Source organism: Erinaceus europaeus, chromosome 3 (assembly GCF_950295315.1).
Source record: "Erinaceus europaeus chromosome 3, mEriEur2.1, whole genome shotgun sequence".
In the NCBI taxonomy this organism is placed as follows: Eukaryota; Metazoa; Chordata; class Mammalia; order Eulipotyphla; family Erinaceidae; genus Erinaceus; species Erinaceus europaeus.
Genome location: NC_080164.1, coordinates 65,391,667 through 65,415,343, shown reverse-complemented (window position 1 = coordinate 65,415,343; position 23,677 = coordinate 65,391,667). Strand labels below are relative to the sequence as shown.

Below are 23,677 nucleotides of genomic sequence, written 5' to 3'. Positions count from 1 at the left end.
GATCAGCTCTTAAAGTTTTAGTTCTATCCTAGGTACTAGGACTTCCTGGTATTCAGGTTTTATACAAAGGAGAGAAAGAAAGAGGAAGGAGGAAGGGAGAGAGAAACTTTTTTTTTTAAAGAGTGAACTTCATTCCATTTTCTAGTTCCTAGTGCCCACACTAGGCAATACTCACCTGGTCTAATGTCAGTTTGCTTATTATTCAGCATCTTTTTCAGATGATGCTGAAACTCAGGAGAGGCTGACTGAACTGGCTCAGCAGTTGAGTCTAGGGCACTGGGATTTGTCATTTGTCATTTGTTTGGTTTGGTACAGTTCTATAACATGCCATGAACTGAGCTCAGCTGGGGTGAGAAGTCGGACTTTGGGTGAGAAGGCAGTCTCTGCCCTCAAGGGAACTTGAGCTTGAGTGGGGAATGAGAGCTGGTGCGTAAGTCAACCAGATTAGTGAAGCCAAGTCTTGGATTTGATGCCCCAGGTCTGAGGGTCTACATGCCTGTGGAAACCCTTGTAGTGTCACCAGCTTGGTGACTGCCCTCCAGTGCACCTTTTAGGCAGCAATGCTGGTGCTCTCTGAGTAGTAGGTGCTCTCTGAAGCGCCCCTGTTAGCAGAACACATGTCTAGTCCTTATCATAGACTTGAGAGCAGGTTGTTAGCTACTCAGGAAAGTTCAGCTAGACACATCTCCCACTAAAAAGCTGGTCCATTACCCATTCTTTTGCAAACCTGAATCTTATACTCACAAATGCTTAGGTAGGGGGAATCAGGCGGTAGCGCAGCGGGTTAAGCGCACGTGCCGCAAAGCGCAAAGACCAGCTTAAGGATCCCAGTTCTAGCCCCGGCTCCCCACCTGCAGGGGAGTCACTTCACAGGCGATGAAGCAGGTCTGCAGGTGTCTGTCTTTCTCTCCCCCTCTCTGTCTTCCCCTCCTCTCTCCATTTCTCTCTGTCCTATCCAACAACATCAAGAACAACAATAATTACAACAATAAAACAACGAGGGCAACAAAAGGAAATAAATAAATTAAAAAAAAATAATACTGAAAAAAATGCTTCGGTAGGGTTGAGGGAGAGAGGCACCTTTTTTTTTTGGTTAATATTTATTTATTTATTCCATTTTCTGCCCTTGTTGTTTTATTGTTGTAGTTATTGATGCCATCGTTGTTGGATAGGACAGAGAGAAATGGAGAGAGGAGGGGAAGACAGACAGGAGGAGAGAAAGATAGACACCTGCAGACCTGCATCACCACCTGTGAAGCGACTCCCCTGCAGGTGGGGAGCCGGGGGCTCAAACCGGGATCCTCATGCTGGTCTTTGGGCTTTGCGCCACATGTGCTTAACCCGCTGCGCTACCGCCTGACTCCCGAGAGAGGCACCTTAAAGGGGGTCTCTGTTAGAGCTTTGCTAGGTCCCTCCTGGGCTTCACAGCTACTGCTTCAGTGTTAAGTCAGCATCTTGGGAGGGTCCTTACACTTGCTGCTAGTCCAGGAAAAATATTTAAAGGGCTTGTTATTTTACTTGTCAGGGTCTTGGAAAAATGTGGGAACATTTTAGTTCAAATGGAGTGTTGTAAAACTTTGAAACAGGAGAAAAGAATCTCATTTTCTCCCTCCCACATCATGTCTGCTGGGACCATGTCTGTGAGTTCTCAGTCCCAAAAGATCACAATTTGAAAGACTGAGGACAATTAGTTTGAACTGCTAAATTTTTGCTACATGTTCCATATAAATAACAACTGGCTCTTTCCTTATGGCCCTGATTCTGAAATTATAGTCAAAGATTTTTACATCATAACTGGATAGTTTTATTTTTCTGTAGACACAGGCATGCACTTTTGGAAAGTGTCTACAGATTTTATTGTCACTCATTTGAAGGTCCTAAAAATAAAACAAACAAGCAAAACAAAACAAAAAAAAACCCAGGTAGGCCTATTATTGTGACTTCATAAAAATTTACTTTGGGGCCCGGGCAGTAGCACAGCACGTTAAGTGCACATGATGCAAAGCACAGGACTGGTGTAAGGATCTCCCAGTTCAAGCCCCCGGCTCCCCACATGCAGGGGAGTCGCTTCCAGGCAGTGAAGCAGGTCTGCAGGTGTCTATCTTTCTCTCCTCTCTGTCTTCCTCTTCTCTCTCATTTTCTCTCTGTCCTATCCAACAGCAGCAGCAATAACAATAATAATAACAACAAGGGCAACAAAAATGGGAAAATGGTCTGTAGGAGCAGTGGATTTGTAGTACAGGCACCAAGCCTCATCGACAACCCTGGAGGAAAAAAAAAAAGTTTTACTTTATAGAGAGAGACAGAGAAAGAAATAGAGACCAGAGCTTTTCTCAGCTTTTGTTTAAGATGGTGTTGTGGAATTGAACCTGAGATCTTGGAGTTTCATGCATGAGAATCTTTTGCGTAACATTTATGTTATTCTCCCAGCCCTTTTATTATGTTTATTTTGGTAAGAAGTACTGAAAACCTGCCAGTCTGCCCCAAGAGTTTTTGCAACACCTGATTTTAGACCTGCCAGGTCTCCTTTCCGGTAAAACCCAGTTCTGAAACATCTTTACAACCCCTTTGGGTGAGTGTCCTGGAAAACCAGCTGGAGTAGGAATTAGCTTCTGCTTTCTTTCTCACCTGATTTTTTAAAAAAGATTTTATTTATTTATGAGAAAGATAGGAGGAGAGAGAAAGAACCAGACATCACTCTGGCACATGTGCTGCTGGGGATCAAACTCGGGACCTCATGCTTGAGAGTCCAAAGCTTTACCACTGCGCCACCTCCTGGACCACTCACCTGATTTTCAGAAGGTGGAACTTGGCTGTTTCAGACCTGAGGTGGTGAAGTTCCCCTTAGACACTGCCTTTACTTCTGAATCTGAAACGTCCTTTCACTTGCATCCCTTTCTTTCTCTACAGGACTTCCTCACTTTATTAGGCAGCCTGAGAGTATGAATGTCACCAGAAACACAGCCTTCAACCTTACCTGTCACGCAGTGGGCCCGCCAGAGCCAGTCAACATAGTCTGGGTTCAAAATAGCAGCTTTGTTAATAATGAGCACCCTGAAAAATCTCCCTCCACCCTCACGGTTCCTGGTAAGTCAGAGTTATGTGATGGCTGATTTCTTGCTTTCTCTCTAGTAATGGGAGGGATCCAATGGGGATGGCTGCTGTGCTCCCGCAGTGGGGTGCAGTGGAGTGGGAAAGGGGTGAACCTTGGGCAGGACAGCTGAGGTTAGGAGCCTGCTAGGGGAAAATCAGGAGGACTCTCAGATGTGAGAAGTCACAAACTTTGGAAGTGGCTGAGAGCCCTCTGAGAGTGTTAAACTAATGAACTGACTGGAATCCCTGTGCCTGGGCAGTGAGGACCTCAGTCACATTCCACATACAGTTGTGGCCTTGACTGTGCCTGTCCCTTCCTTATACGTCTGGAGCATGAAGATCTTGGTTAGGTTTGATAGCAAAGCAAATGCATTGGCCACAGGGGCTGTTGTGGGAAGACTGAGTCATTGTGGGATTTTGACTGCCTGGATAGTCAGCAGTTGTCTTGATTTCCAAGTGAATGGGAGCTCCTGAATTCCTGCCATCTCTCTACTGGCAGTGCCCTCAAGTTAACACTTTGGGTGGCTTCCAGTCTGCTGGCATCAATGGGCCCTTCTCTTGCACCTTCCTTGTATCTTTCAGTAACATCTGGCCAGGCTACTCCCTGCTAGGTAAGCACTTAAGAGCACAGTGGAAAACTTCTGGAAACACTATCTTCCCAGCTTTCTTCCCACCTCTTGGCTCCTCTGCTGCCTTTGATAGGAATTCTGAATGTGGGGGTGTCCTAAGGTGATCCGCCCCCAGAGAGTTCCTTTGGGTCTCTGGCTTCGGTACCTCAGCCCCATTTGTTAGACAAGGTGAGCTTTGTGTCTGCAACCCAGACCTCTCTCCTGAGCTCTAGGCTCATATATCCAACCACCACCCTGACATTTCCAGTTGCTGAGGGTGTAGGCCTCATACAATAGAACTTGTTAACTATGTGCCAGAGGTGGAATTTGGGGTCTTTTTAAAAATGTTTATTTATTTATTTTCCTTTTTGTTGCCCTTGTTGTTGTTATTTCTTATTGTTGTTGTAGTTATTATTGTTGTTGTTGATGTCCTCATTATTGGATAGGACAGAGAGAAATAGAGAGAGGAGAGGAAGACAGAGAGGGGGAGAGAAAGAGAAACACCTGCAGACCTGCTTCACCGCCTGTGAAGTGACTCCCCTGCAGGTGGGGAGCTGGGGGCTCGAACCGGGATCCTTGTGCCATGTGCGCTTAGCCCACTGCGCTACCGCCCGACCCCCCATATTCATCATTCTCTTTCTGGCTTATCTCACTTAACATGATTCCTTCAAGCTCCATCCAAGATGAGGTGAAGAACTTGATGTTGATAAAAGGTGAATACGCAGGGGTAGATAGCATAATGGTTATTCAAAGAGACTCTCATGCCTGAGGCACCAAAGTCCCAGGTTCAATTCCCCCACACCACCTTAAACATGAGCTGAGCAGGGCTCTGGTAAAAAGAAAAAAAAAAAAAAGGTGAATTCACTATTTTTAATAGCTGAATAGTATTCCATTATATATACCACAACTTACTCAACCACTCATCTGTTGTTAGACACCTTGGGTTACTTTCAGGTTTTGGTTATTACAAATTGTGCTGCTATGAGCATAGGCAACACAGATCTTTTTGTATGGGTATGTTTGGTTCCATAGGATATATCCACAGGAGAGGAGTTGCAGAGTCATAGGGCAGGTCCATTTTTAGCCTTCTGAGAGTTCTCCAGACTTCTCTCCACAGAGGTTGGACCAACTGACATTCCCACCAACAATGCAGGTGGATTTCTTTGTCCCCACAACCTCTCCAGCATTTGTTGCTGCTATCTTTTCTGATGTCTGACACTCTCACAGGAGTGAAGTGGTATGTCATTATTGTCTTTATTTATATTTCTCTGACAATCAATGACTTGGAGCATTTTTTCATATGCCTGTTGGTCTTTTGGATCTCTTCTTTGGTGAATATTCTGCTCATATCCTCTCCCCATTTTTGGATGGGGTAGTTTGCTTTTGTTTGTTTGTTGTTGTTGCTGAGTTTGAGCTCCTTATATATTTTGGCATACAAAGATCTTCTTCCATTCTGCAAGGGGTCTTTTTGTTTGGGTGGTGATATCTTTTGCTGTGCAGAAGCTTTTTAATTTGATGTAGACCAATTGATTTATTTTTTTAGTCTTCCTTGCAATTGGATCAGTATCTTTGAAGATGTCTATAAAATTGAGATGGAAAGAGTTTTGCCAATATTTTCCTCTAAGTATTTGATAGTTTCTGGCCTAACATCCAAGTCCTTGATACATTTGGAGTTTATTATTATATATGGTGAAATCTAGTGGTTCAGTTTCATTCTTCTGCATGTTTCAACCCAGTTTCCCCAAGAACATTTATTGAAGAGACTCTCCTTTCCTCATTTAACATTCTGGGCACCTTTGTTGAAGATTAGATTTCATAGGTGTGGAATATCCTTGGTATTGAGCACATATTAAGATTATGTAAGAACTATTGTATTTACTGTTGATGTAAAACATTAATCCCCAATAAAGAAATTTTAAAAAAAGATTATGTAAGATCTTAACATTAGGGGCCAAGTGTTGGCACACCCAGTTGAACATACATGCTACCTTGCTCAAGGACCTGAGTTCAAATCCCTGGTCTCCACCTGCGGTGGGGAAGCTTCCTGAGCAGTAAAACAGTGGTACAGGCATCTCTATTACCTCTCTATTTCCTTCTCCTTTATCAATTTGTTTTTGTCCTGTTAAAGAGAGGGAAAAGGAGAAGGGAGGGAGAGGCAGAGGGAGAGGGAGAGGGAGAGGGAGAGGGAGAGGGAGAGGGAGAGGGAGAGAGAGAAAAAAAATGGTTTGCTGGAACCATTGGATTTGTGGTGCAGGCACTGAGCCCCAGCAGTAACCTGGTGGCAATTTTTTAAAAAGGGAGGGTCTTATTTTTAGGGGAAATGGGATGAAGGGTACACAGGGACCCTCCACTATTTCTGTAATGTCTTGTGAGTCAAACACTATTTTGAAACAATTTCTTTGTTGCCTTTATTTCTTTAAAGATGTATTGCAGGGAGTCAGGTGGTAGTGCAGCAGGTTAAGCATGCAGGTGACGCGAAGCACAAGGACCAGTGTAAGGATCCCGGTTCGAGCCCCCGGCTTCCCACCTGCAGGGGAGTCGCTTCATAGGCGGTGAAGCAGGTCTGCAGGTGTCTATCTTTCTCTCCCCCTCTCTGTCTTCCTCTCCCCTCTCCATTTCTCTCTGTCCTATCCAACATCGACAACATCAACAATAATAACTACAACAATAAGACAAGGACAACAAAAGGGAATAAATAAATAAATATTTTTTAAAACAAGGATGTATTGCATTTATCTTGTGAGATAGGAGAGACAGAGAGGAAAAAAATAAAGCCAGAGCAGGACTTAGTGACATGTGGTGCCAGGAATTGAACTTCAAGTCTCTACCACTGTGCCACCTTCCATACCTCAGCCATTGCTTTTAAAAGAATGGGACAAAGTCTCTATAAAAGTGAAGAGTAGAACCATAGAAAGCCTTTGCTGCATGGCTGGATGACGGAGCATATTATAGATTGTTGGTAAAATCTGACATATAGGCTCATACCACGTCACCTTGGTGGGTCCTTCACCAGCATCTTGATATTAAATAGAAATACAAGCAGTTTCTGCTTCAAAGAACATTTATGAGGACTTAGTGAAACAATTAATGTAAAGCATGTGATACAGAGGCTGCCTACAAGGACAACTCAAGTCTATTTAATAGAAATTAGAGTGTGTTGTTTTTATATACAATTGACTATCAATTTTGAGCTTTTTATTAAGAATGATGGCTTTATGCTGAATTTTCTGTTCTGTTTTTCTATTTAAATACTCTGTATTGTGGCCTGGGAGGTGGCACAGTGAATAAAGCGTTTGACTCTCAAGCAGGATGTCCTGAGTTTGATCCCCAGCAGCACATGTACCAGAGTGATACCTGGTTCTTTCTCTCTAACCTCCTATCTTTTTCATCAATAAATAAATGAAATCTTTAAAATAAATAAATACTCTGTATTTAACTTCATGTTTAGACAGCAGCTCAGCTAGTTTGTATGTTGGTTAGTAGAATACAGGTATCAACATCCACTGTACAAACAACAGTAAGAATAATAGGGGGGCCTGGGCGGTAGCACAGTGGGTTAAGCGCACATGTCATGAAGCGATAGGACCGGTGCAAGGACCCTCACAACAATCCTGGTCTGAGCTCCCAGCTCCCCACCTGTGGGGGGGGGGGTCACTTCACAAGCAGATGAAGCAGATCTGCAGGTGTCTGTCTTTCTCTCCCCATCTCTGTCTTTCCCTCCTCTCTCAATTTCTCTCTGTCCTATCCAACAACAATAAGAACAATAACAAGGACAACAGAATGGGGGAAAAAATGGCCTTCAGGAGCAGTGGATTTGTAGTGCAGGCACTAAGCCCCAGCAATAACCCTGGAGGCAAAAAAAGAAGAGTAGTCATAATCCATATTCTGTCATTCTAGTGTCATAGCTTTCACAGTACCACAGTACTTTCTATAAAGATTTACTTTGAATTTCATAGCTAGTTGTAGTATAGCTAGACATTTATTAAACCCATTTTGCATGTCAGAAAAATATATGGAATGATTAAAGGATTTATCTCCTTGCTTAAGGTCTAGTCTCTCTATAGAAAATGAAGTAATTCTGACTAAAGTAACTTGGGTGATGTCAGTTTTCTCAGAACTCCGGGTTTCCTATGCCACTCAGAGGGAAAAGAAAAGGCCTTTCCAGGGGCCAGGCAGAAGCGCAGTGAGTTAAGTGCACTTGGTGCAAAGCGCAAGAACTGGCACAATGATCCTGGTTCGAGCCCCTGGCTCCCCACCTACAGGGGGGTCGCTTCACAAGTGGTGAAGCAGGTCTGCAGGTGTCTGTCTTTCTCTCCCCCTCTCTGTCTTCCCATCTTCTCTCGATTTCTCTCTCTCCTATCCAACAACAATGACAGAAATAATAACAACAATAATAATAACAACAAGGGCAGCAAAGGGGAAAAAATAGCCTCCAGGAGCATTGGATTCATAGTGCAGACACCGAGCCCCAGTGATAACCCTGGAGGCTAAATAAATAAATAAGTAACTATAAAATAAACAAAGAAAAGGCATTTCCACCTGATCCCTAGCCCTTCCCTCCCTGCACCCCCAACTTCCCAGTAGGATCTTGGGCCAATCCCTCACCCCAGCTCTTTCCTCAGAGGTCATTTCCCTAGGAGTTACCTCTGACCCCCAGCCCACTCACCCTTGGCCCTATAACTTCTATTTTTCCGTAGTACTTATAACTTCTATGCAGGCTTACAGCTGACACGTTAATAGAGATTATTACTTCCTGTCCACTTCCCTCCATGAGAATATGAGCCCTCTGTTATCAGGGATCTTTTACTTGTGGATATATTCCAGAATGCCTGGGAATATGGCACGTAATAAATATCTTTTGCATGAATAAATTCAAGGCCACTGGTGAGTTCTAAGTTAACAAGCCTCGGCATCTGTGCAGGGTATTCTTCTCTTCAGTGACTCTTTTGCTAGGAAGATGGATGCTGGCGGGGCGGGGGGGGGGTATGAAAGAACATATTACTCAACCCAGGAATCAAAGAACTGACCCAACTGTGCTCTGGAAAGTTGCTTCCTCAGCAGTTTTGACGGTACTTCCCTCAAAGGAGCATCCAGTTACTGACTGTTCCTTAAAATATCTTTCAGACCTCATGTCCAAGGCTATATTTTCTTAACCCAGCAGAGGACCAAGCAAGAAGGGTGTGAAGCATCAGAATGGAGTGAGGCGAGACGTCTTGGAGTAAAAGGGTGGTGACCTGGTAGAGCAGCAGCTCTCAGGAGAAAGTTGGCAGTAGGGTGGAGACTTGGCGGGGGGTCCGTATGATTTTTACTCTGGGAAGCTGCAAAAGTTTGGGCTATAAAATTCCATGGTCTGTTCCAGTCATTCAGAGATAGAACAGGAAAGTGAGGAGGAGCTATCTTTCCTCGTGTGCTCCAGGTGCATATTCATTGATCTATCTACCCTGCCCCAAACATTAGTGTCTTCTTTCTGTTTCTTTCTTCTTTTCTTTTTAGCTAGAGCACCGCTCAAGTCTAAATTGTGGTGGTGCTGGGAGTTGAACCTAGGACCTTCGTGCCTGAGGCTGTAAGTCTTTTGTAAAACCATTATACTGCTTCCCAGGCCTTTGCTCCAGTTGCTATATCCAGGTTGATAAATGAGTCTCTAGTTGGGAATCTAGTGCCATAAAACAAACAAGAATAACTGGCTACTATTAGCCAGGTGGACGATATTTGGCCTAAGGTGCTCATCTAGTAAATCAGTTTGAACTCAATTTAATAAAAACTAAGTACAGCAAACCCACAGCTAGCATCACACTCCATGGTAAGAAACTGAAAGCTTTCCCTCTTAGATCAGAAACAAGGCAAGGCTGTCTATCCACTCTCACTATTACCATTCTATATTGTCTTGCAAGTCCTTGCCAACTCCCACTGCTGGCGTCTGTTTGGTTTGTGGGCACTAGCATCTCAGTCCATGGGGAAAGCTGCTGTAATAAGTGGTTTTGCTATTTCTGGGCAATTCTGTCTTGGATGGTACCTTTTGCCAAGAAATTTGCTGAGGATTGTTTTTCCGGCTCTGTGTGTACTTTGAAAAGAAACCCAGAGAGGAAATACGACTTCCTGCTTTCCTTAAAATCTGGTCCTGTGATAAATAGTTCCACTTTCAGCATCGATAAACCTTTAGGACTGAAGAACCATGGGTCCGAGAGTTGACCCAAATCTTTTTACTTTGGGGTTTATAACTGAATAGTAAACCTCCAGGAAATAAAAGCAGACCTTATGATTTATAGCAAGGTTTTCTCTTCTCCTCACTGGCAGTGTGCATTCAAAATGTAGTTTTGTTTCCCAAGAGATTTGATAAGTGTAAAAGTGTAAAAGTTAATGACTGGTTTTAGTCTGTAAATGTCTGACCCAGTGTATAGATAGAAACTGCATAACAACTCACTGCATCTTCCAATTGAGTCAAAGCTGTCTTTTCTAAATGTGAGCCAAGGTTTAAAAGTTCACAGAGCTCCCATGTAATCATTTGAGAGTTTATGGCCTGGAAGTTTAAAAGTAATATTTGAGTATGGAAACCGAAGTGTCATAGGTCTGATTGTGAAGCAGGGAACAGTGTCTCCTCAAGTACGTGTCTTCTCTCCTAAAATCTATGTCTAACCAAATGCCCATAGTCCTGATGTCACGCCAGTTCTTTTTCCCCCTCCTACTTCCATGATAGTCCCTCCCCCACTTTACAAAAGGAAAAAGGCTCCTCTTTGACTTACGTATACACACTGTACGGCATCACTTCTCAAATGCTTTGGTCTAAACGCCTTTTTACTAAGTCATTGAAATTACTGGGAGTTGAGCAGTTTGTATTTATGTTAGTTATTTCTGTTCATATGTACTGAATTAGAGTAAGAGGGGAAATGCCAGAGCTTTTCACCTACAGAGTTCCGCTGCCCCCAGCAGACTCTTTTTTTTTCTTTTAATTTTAAATAAAAACAGAGAGGGAGGAAGAGAGAGAAAGAGAGAGACCAACCGACCACAGCACTGCTCCTTCACCCACGAAGCTTCTCCCTGGGACCACGTACTTGCTTCCATGTGATGCCAAGGGCTCAAACCTGGGTCCTCAAGCATGGTGAAGTGTATGCTCTACCAGATGAGTTGTATCCCAGTTCTTGGTTTAGAAATTAAAACGGAAAACTTAACACACAAGAACACGCAAACATATAGTCCAATAACTAATAGAGTTAATGACATCATGTATCATGCGTCCTCTGGAAAGTTTCCAGTATATATCCCTGAGCACATGAGAGTGAGAAAAATAAATAACATCTTATTACTATGACAAAAATTTTTGTTTGTTTTTATTATTTTACCTTGGAGACCCTTGAAAAGGTCTCATGGATGTTTAAGCATGTCCAGACCACACTTTTAAAAATTATTTTTATTAGTGATTTAATAATGATTCAGAAAATTATAAGATAATAGGGGTGTAATTTCACACTATCCCCACCACCCAAGTTCTGTGTCCCCATCCCTCTCCAGCAGAAACTGCCATAGTTCTCCCAAGGTCATTAGTAGGGGTTGAATATATACACACACATATTTACCCACTTTTATTCAGTTCTTTTTTTATTTATTTAATTTTATTTTAAATATTTATTTATTTATTCCTTTATGTTGCCCTTGTTGTAGTTATTACTGTTGTTGTTATTGATGTCCTCTTTGTTAGATAGGACAGAGAGAAATGGAGAGAGGTGGGGAAGACAGAGAGAGGGAGAGAAAAATGGACACCTACAGACCTGCTTCACCATCTGTGAAGCGACTCCCCTGCAGGTGGGGAGCGGGGGCTCAAACCGGGATCCTCATGCTGGTCCTTGCGCTTTGTGCCACGTGCGCTTAACCCGCTGCACTACCGCCCGACTCCCGAAGAAACTTTTTTTAAAAAAACTTTCAATGTATGCATATATTTCTGTCAACAAAAAAGTACCAGCAGGTGATTAGTCAGTGACATAAAGATTCCTTTGGTAAGTTACTCCAAGGTATCCTTTTGTAGATCTGACCAGTGGTTTTGAAATAGATATTCTTTCATGGAAAAATAAGTATTTCCTTTTTTTTTTTCCAGCAAGAAAGTACAAAGCCACATCTTCTGTTTTTTATTGCTGGCACATACAGTGCACTACTCCATTTATATCTTTTTTAAATTATTTTTTATTTATAAAATGGAAACATAGACAAACCATAGGATAAAAGGGGTACATTGCCACACATTGCCCACCCCAGAGCTCCATATCCAATCTCTTCCCTTGATAGCTTCCTTATTCTTTATCCCTCTGGGGGCATGGACACAAGATCGTTGTGGGGTGCAGAAGGTGTGGAAAGTCTGGCTTCTGTAACTGCTTCTCCGCTGAACATGGGTGTTGGCAGGTTGATCTTTTCTAAGTCATCACATAAATGAGTGGCAGTTTCATCTCAAGGTGTGAAGAGAAATGGCTCCTGCCTGGAATTTTACTTTCTGAACTCTAGCTTTGGAATCATCAAGAGAATCTTGCTAAGCAGTGCCATTTAGGATTCTCCTGCAATCTTAGGGAAATCCTTCTAGTCTTGAAAAAAATCAAAATACCAAAAGTATCTGACCTGTTCAAACAGCATTCTTTGAGATAAATAAAGGTCGCTGCACAATCGTATGACAGGTGTACAGATTCATCCTACCCTTGAGGACTTGTGTTGAGACAGTAAACTGACACAAGCTTCTATCCCCATGAAAGACAACAATTCCCCCCCCCCCCCATTACACATCTATCTACTTCCTCAGGGGAAGCACCAACAGAGAAGGGATCATATTTGCATTTAGTTTAGAGAGTCTCCTAGGCCTGGGCCTCTAGCCATGAGGCCCAGCGTTGGCACAGCATATAGCACATAGCCATCTAACGTGGCACAGCCGTCCTCAGCTGGTGCTGCTGGGCTTCCCTCAGTATCTTGTTCCACCCTGATTTTTCAGATCTCCAACTATACTGCTAGTGGCAGGCATTGAATGTGTGGAAACGATGAAACAGATGGAAGATTTCCTACACAAGTAGGTGGGTAAAATAAAACAAAATAATTTTATTTATTTATTTATTCCTTTTTGTTGCCCTTGTTGTTTTATTGTTGTAGTTATTATTGTTGTTGTTATTGATATCGTCGTTGCTGGATAGGACAGAGAGAACTGGAGAGAGGAGGGGAAGACAGAGAGGGGAGAGAAAGACAGACGCCTGCAGACCTGCTTCACCGCCTGTGAAGCGACTCCCCTGCAGGGAAGCCGGGGGCTCGAACTGGGATCCTCACACCGGTCCTTGTGCTTTGCGCCACATGGGCTTAAGCCGCTGCGCTACCACCCGACTCTCAACAAAATAATTTTTAAGGTATTTATTTATTTGTTCATGAGAAAGAACCAGATATCACTCTAGAATATGTACTGCCGGGAATTGAACTAGGGAACTCAAGGTTGAAAATTCAATACTTTAACTACTGTGCCACCTCCCAGAGTACAGACAAAATAAAATTTTTAGGCAAGAAGCAAATGGTAGCATATTTTCAAGAATTTTATCGGTCATATTGCCTTTCTATAGTACATGAGCTGGTCACCAGATGATACCTATGTGTGCTGCAGATAGAAAACTTTCCTGATTCAAGTGGATAGTATATTTGGCTATTATTATTATTATTTATTTTTTAAAAAACCTTTGTGTGTGTTTGGGGAGGGGTGTTATGGATAAAGGGTAGCACTGGGGCTTTTTTTTTGTTCAATTTACTCTTGGTAGAATTTCTCCTCATCCCCTTTTCTCAAATTGAGACAGGGAGGGAAAGAGAAGCCATGGGGGTGAGGCAGTGGAGCACATGGTTAAGTGTACACATTACTAGCGCTAGGACCCAGGTTTGAGCCCCGCTCCCCACCTGTAGGGGGGAGGCCTCTCAAGTAATGAAGCAGGTCTGCAGATATCTAGCTTTCTTTTTCCCTCTCTATCTCTCCCACCCCTCTCGATTTCTCTCTGTCCTATCAAAAGCAAAGTAGAAAATGGGGGTGGGGGGTAAGGAAAGGAAAAAAATGGTCACTGGTGGACTGATTCATAGTGCTGGCACCGAGCCCCAGCGATAACCCTGGTGGCAATAAAAGAGAGACAGAGAGAGAGACAGAGAGAGATGGAGAAAGGAAACAGGTAGAGAGAGACCATGGCCTCAGTCCCCCATTCATGAAGGTCCCCTTGGTGTCTAATGTGATGCTAAGGGCTCATGCATGGTAGAGTGTGTTCTCTGTGTGTGTGTGTGTGTGTGTGTGTGTGTGTGTGTGTGTGTGTGTGTGTGTGTGTTTCTTGCCTCCAGGGTTATTGCTGGGGCTTGGTGCCTGCACTACGAATTCACTGCTCCTGGTGGCCATTTTTTTTCTATTGTTGCTGCTGCTGCTGCTGCTGCTGTTAGATAGGACAGGCAGAAATTGAGAGAGGAGGGGAAGACAGAGAGTGAGAGAGAAAGAGACCTGCTTCACCACTTTCGAGGCGATCCCCCTGCAGGTGGGGAGCCAAGGGCTTGAACTGGGATCCTTGTGCCTGTCTTGCGCTTTGCACCATGTGCACTTAACCCAGTGTGCTTCTGCCTGGCCCCCTGTTCTTACCAAGTGAGCCATCTTCTGACCCTCCAAAACAACATTTTATAATATTAGAATAGTTCCAGACTTATAGATATTGAAGAAATAATGCAATAGATTCTTCTAAATCTCGTCTCCCAGTTTCTCCTAGTATTACTACTACATTATTGAAGTATATTTATTATAATTAATGAAGCTTATACTCATGATTCTCTGAATCCTATACTGTAATCACGTTTTCTTTGCCTGTATTTATTTTTCTTAGCTTATCCTTTTATGGTTCTAGGTCATCCAGGATTTAGTTGCCACTCTCTTCCTAAGATTCCTGTTGGTGTCACAGTTTCTCAGACATTCTTTGTTTTTAGTGACCTTGCTAGATTTGAGGAGCACAGATTGGGACTTTTTTTGTTGTTATTGCAAAAATATTTCACAATTTAGAAATGTCTGGTATTTTTCTCATAAATAGACTTGGGTTGTATGTTCTTGAGAGGAAATACCATTTTCATCACATCCTAACAAGAGTGACTTCTGTTAATATTGCATAGTGTTGACTGGTCATATGACTGAGGAGGACTTTGCAAGTGTCTCCACTGTGAATTTAGTTTTCATGTCCCTATTGCCCTCTTTGGGAGGAAATCACTATGCACAGTCCATGATAAGGAGCTGGGAATTATGCTCCATCTCCTTCAAGATAAAGAATATGTGTAAACACACACACACACACACATACACATTGTATGTGTGTATTTCTGCAGAGTCTACCCATTTATTTGACCATTTGTTTACACCAGTATAAACACATAGATATTTATGCTTTGGATTATAGTCTAATGGACTGCATTCATTTTCTTGCTCAAATTGTTTCAGCTTTGACCATTGGGAAAATTGTTTTCTTTTTTAGAATATTGCAGACTTTTCCATCCATATTACATAATACAAAACATATTCCAAAAAAACACAAAGAGAGGATAATCAGGAATGAAATTATATCAAATCCATATGGAATACAATAGTACACTTTTACCTTAACATTTTTCTCTCCCTCTTTTTAATATATCTTATTTATTTATTATTTTTTTACCACTCCCATCACCAAAAGTCTGTGTCCCCATCCGCACCCCCATAGATAACCACTATAATTCTCCAACAGTCTGGGGAATGGGTTGACATTTTGTTATTTTCACATTCGTTTACTTAATTGTCTATATTCCACATATGAGTTAAACCATTCTGTAGTTGTCACTTCACCATCTTACTTGCTTTACTAAGCATAATCTTCTCCAATTCCATATGCTTTATCCCAAAGGGTAAAATCATCCCTTTTCATCGCTGCATAGTACTCTGTTGAGTATATGTGCCATAACTTTTCTGTTCATTCATCTGTCAAAGGGCATCTTGGTTTTTTCTAGGTTTTTGCTATTGTGACTAGAGCTGCTATAAACATGGGGGTGGTGCATATGTACCTTCGAATCAGTGTTACTATAGCTTTTGGGTATATGCCTGCTAGTGGAATTGCTGGGTCATATGGCATTTCCATTTGTATTTGTTTATGGATTCTCCATATTGTTCTCCATAGTGGTTGTACCAGTTTACATTCCCACCAACAATGTAATATAGTTCCTCTCTCTCCACATCCTCTCCAATACTTATCTTCTCTTGTTTTATTGGTGGAGCCCATTCTCACAGGTGTAAGGTAGAATCTCAATGTGGTTTTGATTTACATTTCTCTGATGATGAGTGAACTGGAGCATTTCCAGATACATCTGTGGATCATGTGTATCTCTTCTTTAGAAAAGTGTGTGTGTGTGTGTGTGTGTGTGTGTGTGTGTGTGTGTGTGTGTGTGTGTGTGTGTGATTTATTAACAGGAAAGATAGGAGGAGAGAGAGAAAGAAGAAAGAACCAAATATCACACTGGTACATGTACTGCTGGAGGTCAAACTCAGAACCTCATGCTTGAAAGTTCAGTGCTTTATCCAGTATGTCACCGCCCAGACCACTAGAAAACTGTTTATTCATATCTTTTTAATGGGTTGTTCTTTTTCTTTTTGTTGAGCTGCATTCTTTATAGATGTTTGATATTAACCACTCATCTGATGTATAGTGTGCAAATATCTTTTCCCATTTGCTGAGTTTACTGTTTATCCTTATAGAATTTTCTTTCAATATATGAAAGCCTTTTAATTTGATATAGTCCCATTTGTTTATTTATTTTGATTCCCTGCCCATGAGGTGGAGTCTCCAAATACATCTTTACTGTTAAAGTCCTGGAGTGTTTCACCAGTTTGTTCTTCCATGTATTTTATAGCTTCAGGTCTAATATCCATATCTTTGACCCATTTTGAGTTAACTTTGGTGCATGGTGTTAGGTAGTGGTCTAGTTTCATTTTTCTGAATGTGGTTGTCCAATTCACTCAACACCATTTGTTAAAGTAACTTTTTTCCCCCACTGGAGAGTTTTGGCCCCTTTATAAGATATAGTGTGCCTACACATGTGTGGGTTTAGTTCTGGGCTCTCTGTATTGTTCTATTACTCTGTATGTCCATTTTTGTTCCAAAACCACACTGTTTTAGCTACTATTGCTTAAAGTATAAGTCAGGAATTGTGATGCTTCCATTTTTCTTCTTTGTCCTCAGGAGAGCTTTTGCTATTCATGGTTTTTTTTATAGTTCCATACAAATTGTTGGATAAGTTGTTCAATTTCCTTGAAATATATCATTGGGATTTTATAAGGATTCCATTGAATCTATAGATTGCTTTTGGCAGGATTGCTATTTTAATTATATTTATTATTCTAATTAATGAACAGGGGATTCTCCCATTTCTTTGTGTCATCTTATATTTCTTTGAACAGTGTCTTATAGTTTTCATTGAAAAGGTCCTTCGTCTCCTTTGTTAGATTTTTTCCTAGGTATTTTCTCTTTTGAGATTCAGTTGTAAATGGTATTGCTTCCTTTGCACAAACCAAGAAGTGAATGAATGCTAAGAAAATCACAGGGTTCTCTGCTAGTGGTCTCATGGGCCTCATTCATCTCCAGGTTTGACAGAGATGGCCATCTTCAGTTGTGAGGCCCACAACAAGAAAGGACTGACTGTATCCAAGGGTGTGCAGATCAACATTAAAGGTAAGCAGTCAGGGCACTGTCACGTGGTCTGGGGGCCCATAAGGTCAACCTGACACTGGCATTTAAGCCCTGGTTTCTTTACTTTATGACCAGTCTCCAGAGGTGGAGGGGATCTGGGGCATTCACCTAAGGACTGCCTCTGACCTCAGGACAATTGAGGCTAAAGCAGGTCTCTGCCAGCTTCTGCTCTGAAGGAGGGCATGGGGGAGGGAGAACAAATTAGAGTCGCTCTTCTCCAGACCTCCACTGCCTCCTTCTCCCTTCTCTTTCTCCTAATCTCGCAGTCTCTCTTGTTTCCCATGAACTGAGATAGAACATAATGGAAGGCTCAGACTAGTGTCAAAGTTCCAGCTGAGTCACCTGTCTTTCCTTTCCTCTGTGGGATCGGAGATGATTAAACCAGAAAGTGGAAAGAAAAGGGAAACCTAGAAGTAAATACTATCGTAGTTTCCCTTTTCAAATCATCTTCCTTATTGTCTCTCATGGAAATTCAAGAAAATTTCATGTTTTAACATTTGTTTTCAATTTAAATACCAAGAGGCAAACATTGAATTCATATTTCTTTTGCCTTATGCGTGGGGAAGTAATACAAGGAGAAAGTGCATGGTTGGTAATGAATTTAAAGGTTAGATAATACACAGTAGAGGCCTCAAAACTGCAAAAGAAGTTACACTGTAAAAAGATGCCGATGTTTTAGTGCCAGAAAACCAACTAAATGAAGGCTATGATGGAGGACTTTCTAAAAATTCAATGGAAGGGGAAAAAATGAGCAAACTGAAAGTTATTACTGGAGGAACTATAGAACTTCCTTCCCTCATTACTAATCCCATTATTGCAATTTTTAAAAAATGTTGAGAATTTCAGGAATTCATGAGTGGCTGTAAATGCATAAAGACATTTTCTTGAAGTATAAACATCTTAAAATTTTAAAAAGCCATAAGGTGAGAAGTCTCTATAGTTTTATGCTTCACACAGAATCTCTACTAAGACTTCTTTTAAAATCAGAACTATTTCCAAATTTGTGTTTTAGGCTTTTATTTGTTTTAAAACAAAATTGGAGGTAGGGGCCAGGCAGTGGCGCACCTGGTTAAGTGCATGTTACAAGGTGCAAGGACCATGGTTCAAGCCCCCAGCCCCCAGGTGGAAAGCTTTGCAAGTGGTGAAACAGTGTTGTAGGTGTCTCTCTGTCTTTCTCCCTCACTATCATCTCCTTCTCTCTAGATTTCTGGCTGTCTTTATTCAATAAATAAATAAATATAATTTAAAAAAATTTTAATAATAACTTCCTTTAATTTTTTTTAAAATTATGGGGCTAGGAAGATAACATATTGTAATGCAAACAGACTCCCAAACCTGAACCACTGAAGGTCGCACATTCAATCCTCAGCACCAACATAAGCCAGAGTTAAGCAGTATTCTTGTTAGGAAAAGAAGAAGAAAAAATATATATTCATGTATCAAGATTCTTCTGTGATTTAGCTGTAGTATGTATAGCCATATTTTGACCTGGAAAGACAAATATTTTAAGGTAATTCTAAAAATTATTTAGGGAAGTGAGTCAAAATGCTGATTCTTTCCCCATTCACTAAGCTGTGTACCTACTAGTAAAACAGAAACTTGTGAATGTGGTAAGCAGTACATTCTTGGTTTGGTCCCAGCCTTCCTAGGCAGGAAGGCTGGGACCAAACCGGTTTCCTCTCCATGCCCTTCACTGCTACTGTGCCTCCCCCAGACCTTGTATGTGTGTGACCTCATTTAATCCTCCCCATAACCCCATGGAGCAGTGCTTTCACTGTCTCCATTAGTAGTTTAGGGAACTGAAGCTAATTTAATTGTGACCATTTAATTGTGAGCTGGATCACACAACTCTCCAAGTGGTGCCTGGACTGACACCCTCCCTTCTAGTGCTCACACAGGTCTGCTTGCTGCCCCCTGCAGCCAGCCTCCAGTGCACTATTGAGGCTCAGGAACACCTGAGTCCAAGGTCCATTCCCTGATAGTGTGATAATAGTGACTAAATGAAATAATGCTGACAAAGTGCACACAAATAGTAAGTGCTCAAAAATAATCGTCATCCATATATGTACTAAATGTGATTACTGCTACTAAGGCTGAACTTAGTACCAGAAAATAAGATTCCTAAACTCTCGGTTCTTCTCAGATTCTAGCTGAAATACTCCTCTATGTTCTCTGTGTGGTGGGAACTATAACACACTCGGTATGGTAAATCCTATGGTACATGTACCACCCTGATAAGCAGATTGATTAGCACCCTCATGAGCAGATTGCTTGAACTGTGTCTCATCTGTTTCTTTGATGTGGATAGATGTTCTTCTCCTTATGTGAACGCACACAGACATGCAACATGTGAAAACACACCTACAAGCTCAATACCCCACTCTTCTTATTACTGGGTGCTCCTATCCTTGGTCAATGTGGATCTCCCCTATTCAACAGGAAGCCCCACAAGGGCAGGGCCAAAAGTCTTTGTCCCCATTTGGATCACTCATGCCATTGAGGTGCCTGCAGACTGGGAAAGTAAACATGAGCTCAGTTAAAAGTTCTCATTTTGGTTAAGCACACGTGGCGTGAAGTGCAAGGACCGGCATAAGGATCCCGGTTCAAGTCCCCGGCTCCCCACCTGCAAGAGAGTTGCTTCACAAATGGTGAAGCAGGTCTGCAGGTGTCTGTCTTTCTCCCTCTCTGTCTTCCCCTCTTCTCTCCATTTCTCTCTGTCCTATCTAACAACGACAACATCAGTAACTACAACAACAAGAAAAAAACAACAAGGGCAACAAAAGGGAAAATTTTTTTTTAAAGTTTTCATTTATTCAGGGAACAGCAAAGAACATCTTTGTTCCATGCCTCTAACCCAAGCAGAGCTATCTCATCACTAGAAGAACTATGTATAGGCTAATATGACCAGGCCCAAGCATAGGGAGTCCCCTTAAATTTATGGTTGCATTTCTTAGTCTTAAGAAGTAGACAGGGGCCGGGTGGTGGTGCACCTGGTTGAGTGTATATGTTATAGTGCACCGGGACCCAGGTTTGAGTCCCTGGTTCGCACCTGCAGGGGGAAAGCTTCACGAGTAGTGAAGCAGTGCTGCAGGTGTCTCTCTGCCTCTCTCCCTTTCTGTCATCCCCTTCCCTCTCAATTTCTGGCTGTGTCTATCCAATAAATAAATAAAGATTAAGGGCAGGGGTAGAGAGCATAATGGTTATGCAAAGAGAAACTTGCACCTGAGGCTCCAAAGTCCCAGGTTCAATCCCCTGCACCACAAGCCAGAGCTGAGCAGTGCTCTGTAAAAACAAGAAGAAGAAGGAGAAGGAGAAGGAGAAGGAGGAGGAGGAGAAGGAGAAGGAGAGGGAGAGGGAGAGGGAGAGGGAGAGGGAGAGGAGAGGGAGAGGGAGAGGGAGAGGGAGAAGGAGAGGGAGGAGAAGGAGAAGAAGAAGAAGGAGAAAAGTAAATAAAGATAAAAAAAAAGTAGACAAGTTCAACGTTAATGTGTGTAGTAGTTCTGGGCTCTTATGAATTGCATTTGAATGTGTGCCTTTCCTTTTCACATAGTGATTCCTTCCCCACCAACTGAAGTCCAAGTCCGCAACAGCACTGCACACAGCGTCCTGATCTCCTGGGTCCCAGGTTTTGATGGATACTCCCCATTCAGGAATTGCAGTGTTCAGGTAAACCTCTGGGAAGAGGAGGGAAATTAATGTCTATTGCTTTGTAGGTCTACCTGAAGTTTCTTCCTCTTCTTATTGGGTACCTCTGTTCAGAATTGTTTTTATCTTTCCTGCCTAGTGCCCACCATGTCCTTTTATACCCACTGTGCCCTTTTATAGTATCAGTCCCCTGGGTGCTATCTCCCAGCATATGATCCTGACTCAGCCAGAAGAGAAGCATGTTTTCAAGCTAAAGTCTCATAAGACCAGGGAGGGAAAAAAAAAATTTTTTTGCACCACTCTGCCATTCTTGATGTTCTATTTTTTGTCTTTTCTTGTTTTCATTATATGATGCCAGGGCTTGAATCCAGGGCTTCATACATGCAAGTAATTTACTGTACCACTAGCTACATTCCCAGTTCTAAGAAAATGTCTATAGAACACTAATGATTTGTGACCAGAAGTTCAGGAAGCTTGGTACTCTTCATCTGTTTCCTTCTGGACTGAGAGCTCTGAAGGACAGACAAGCAACCATGAGATGAGGCATCTTCTCTATTGAGTACATCAAACTGGTCTTTGACTTCCAGGAAAACCTGGAGATTACAGGTCTTGCAAAATCTTAGATCATTTTTAGGCAGTACATATAACTGGCATGAAACTCTGCTGCTACAGTCAAGAGATAGCACATCTTACAATATGTGCAGCCCTGGGTTTGATCTCTAGAACCACCTGAGAGCACCATAGACAACAGTGCTCCAAGGATGGTAGAATGTTGCTTTGGTTTCCTTCTTTTCTTCTACTTTTCTTGAATTACAGAGAATAGAAAGAAAAAATGTTTAGTAGGATACTCCGTGGTATCACACTTGCATGAGGCCATAAATTTATTCCTTGGCACTGTATTTTTAAAAATAGCTCTCTAAAAAATATATATATATAAGGCTGGGCAGTGCTGCACTTGGTTGAGTGCACATTTTACAGTGCACAAGGACCTGGGTTCAAACCCGCAGCCCCCACCTACAAGGGAGAAGCTTCACGAGTGCTGGAGCAGTGTTGCAGGTGTCTTTCTTTTTCTTTCTCTCTCCCTCTCTATCTCCCCCTACCCTCTCAATTTCTGGCTGTCTCTATCCAATAAATAAAGATAATGAAAAAATAAAAAATACGGCTAAAATATTACCCTAACTTAACCATCCTGCCATGATGTAGGCTCTGCTCTGGGGGTTCATTTCACAAACATGGAATGGATAGCAATAACACCATCCATTACTTAGTGCCGCCATGGCCCAGGCACTTTGCCAACATCGTCTTAACGTCAGACTCAGAGCACTCATGTAGCTGAGAGGCAGAACTAGAGTTCAAGCCCAGGACTCTCTAAAGCCCAAAACAGTATGCAGGACCATCTGTTCCTCCTTGTCTGAGGAGAACCGTGGCATGTGAACTATCTGGCCAAAGCATAAATGTGTTCCACTTTGTAAGATAAGATAAGGAATTGTTCTTCACTTTGTAAATGTCCAGTCTTATTAGTTAAAAACATGTCAACTTGACCCAGGTCAGTCCTGTCAACTCAACTGAGAGAACTGACCGTATAAAATTCAGAGGAATTTTATACGGTGGCAACTAGACATTTTTAATATCGAGTGGACTTGCCTCCTCTGCTCTTATTGCCTCCCACTCTTGCCTAACAGCTGTTCCTTCTCTGAAGAGTAAAACTGTGTGTTATCCACCAAATAGTCTCCATGTTCACCCTGCCATCCCCAGCCTTGCTTAATTCTTGCCCAACTTTATTTGTAAACCTTCCAAGTACTGCTAAGTATTAGGAATTCACATAGTGCCTACAGCCTCCTTATCAGGGATGTCCTTTATGCTTTCATCTTTGTTGCATGATGGGGAGAGAAACAGAGAGAAAGAGACAGACAGAGAAAAACACATAGACTGACAGAGAGACACAGAGAAGGAGGGAGGGAGGGAGGGAAGGAGAGGGAGAGAGAGAGAGAGAGAGAGAGAGAGATCACAAGCACCATTCTAGCATAAGTAGTGTTATGGACATAGCATGAAAGTGCTATGTACAATGCTAAGCCACTTCAGTGGTCACATGGATGTCCCTCTTCTCTTTTCTTTCTTTTTGTTTTTCTTTCTTTTCTTTCTCTTTTCTTTTCAGGTGTAATTTATACTCTTTTTTTTCTTTATTGGGGATTAATAGTTTACAGTCAACAGTTAAATACAGTAGTTTGTACATGTGTAACATTTCTCAGTTTTCCACATAACAATTCAAGCCCCTCCAGGTTCTCCTCTGCCATCATGTTCCAGGACCTGAGCCCTCTCTCCACCCCCCCCCCCACGAGAATCTTTTACTTTAGTGTAATATATCACACCCAGTCCAAGTTCTGCTTTGTGTTTTCTTATTTTTCAATTTATTTTTTTAATCATTATTATGATTTAATAATGGTCAACAGGATTGCAGGATAAGAGGGATACAGTTCACACAATTCCCACCACCAAAATGCCGTATGTCCCATCCCCTCCATTGGAAGCCTCCCCAGTCCCCATCTCTCTGGGAGTATGGACCAAAGATCTCCATAGTACACAGAAGGTCAGAGGTCTGGCTTC

General features: G+C 42.1%; 1 protein-coding gene across 4 annotated transcripts in view; it reads left to right on the top strand.

Moving 5' to 3' along the window:
* The window catches only part of MERTK (MER proto-oncogene, tyrosine kinase), a 131,087-nt gene that overhangs the window by 39,898 nt on the left and 67,512 nt on the right, over window positions 1-23,677 (top strand). For 2 of the 4 annotated variants that reach the window (XM_060187339.1, XM_060187341.1), the window contains 3 exons: window positions 2,911-3,087; window positions 17,324-17,410; window positions 20,979-21,094. In XM_060187339.1, the coding sequence (XP_060043322.1) occupies window positions 2,911-3,087; window positions 17,324-17,410; window positions 20,979-21,094 (380 nt within the window). Of the gene's footprint in view, window positions 1-2,910; window positions 3,088-12,336; window positions 12,743-17,323; window positions 17,411-20,978; window positions 21,095-23,677 lie in introns of those variants that run through there. The other 2 variants (XM_060187342.1, XM_060187340.1) reach the window with 2 other exon arrangements.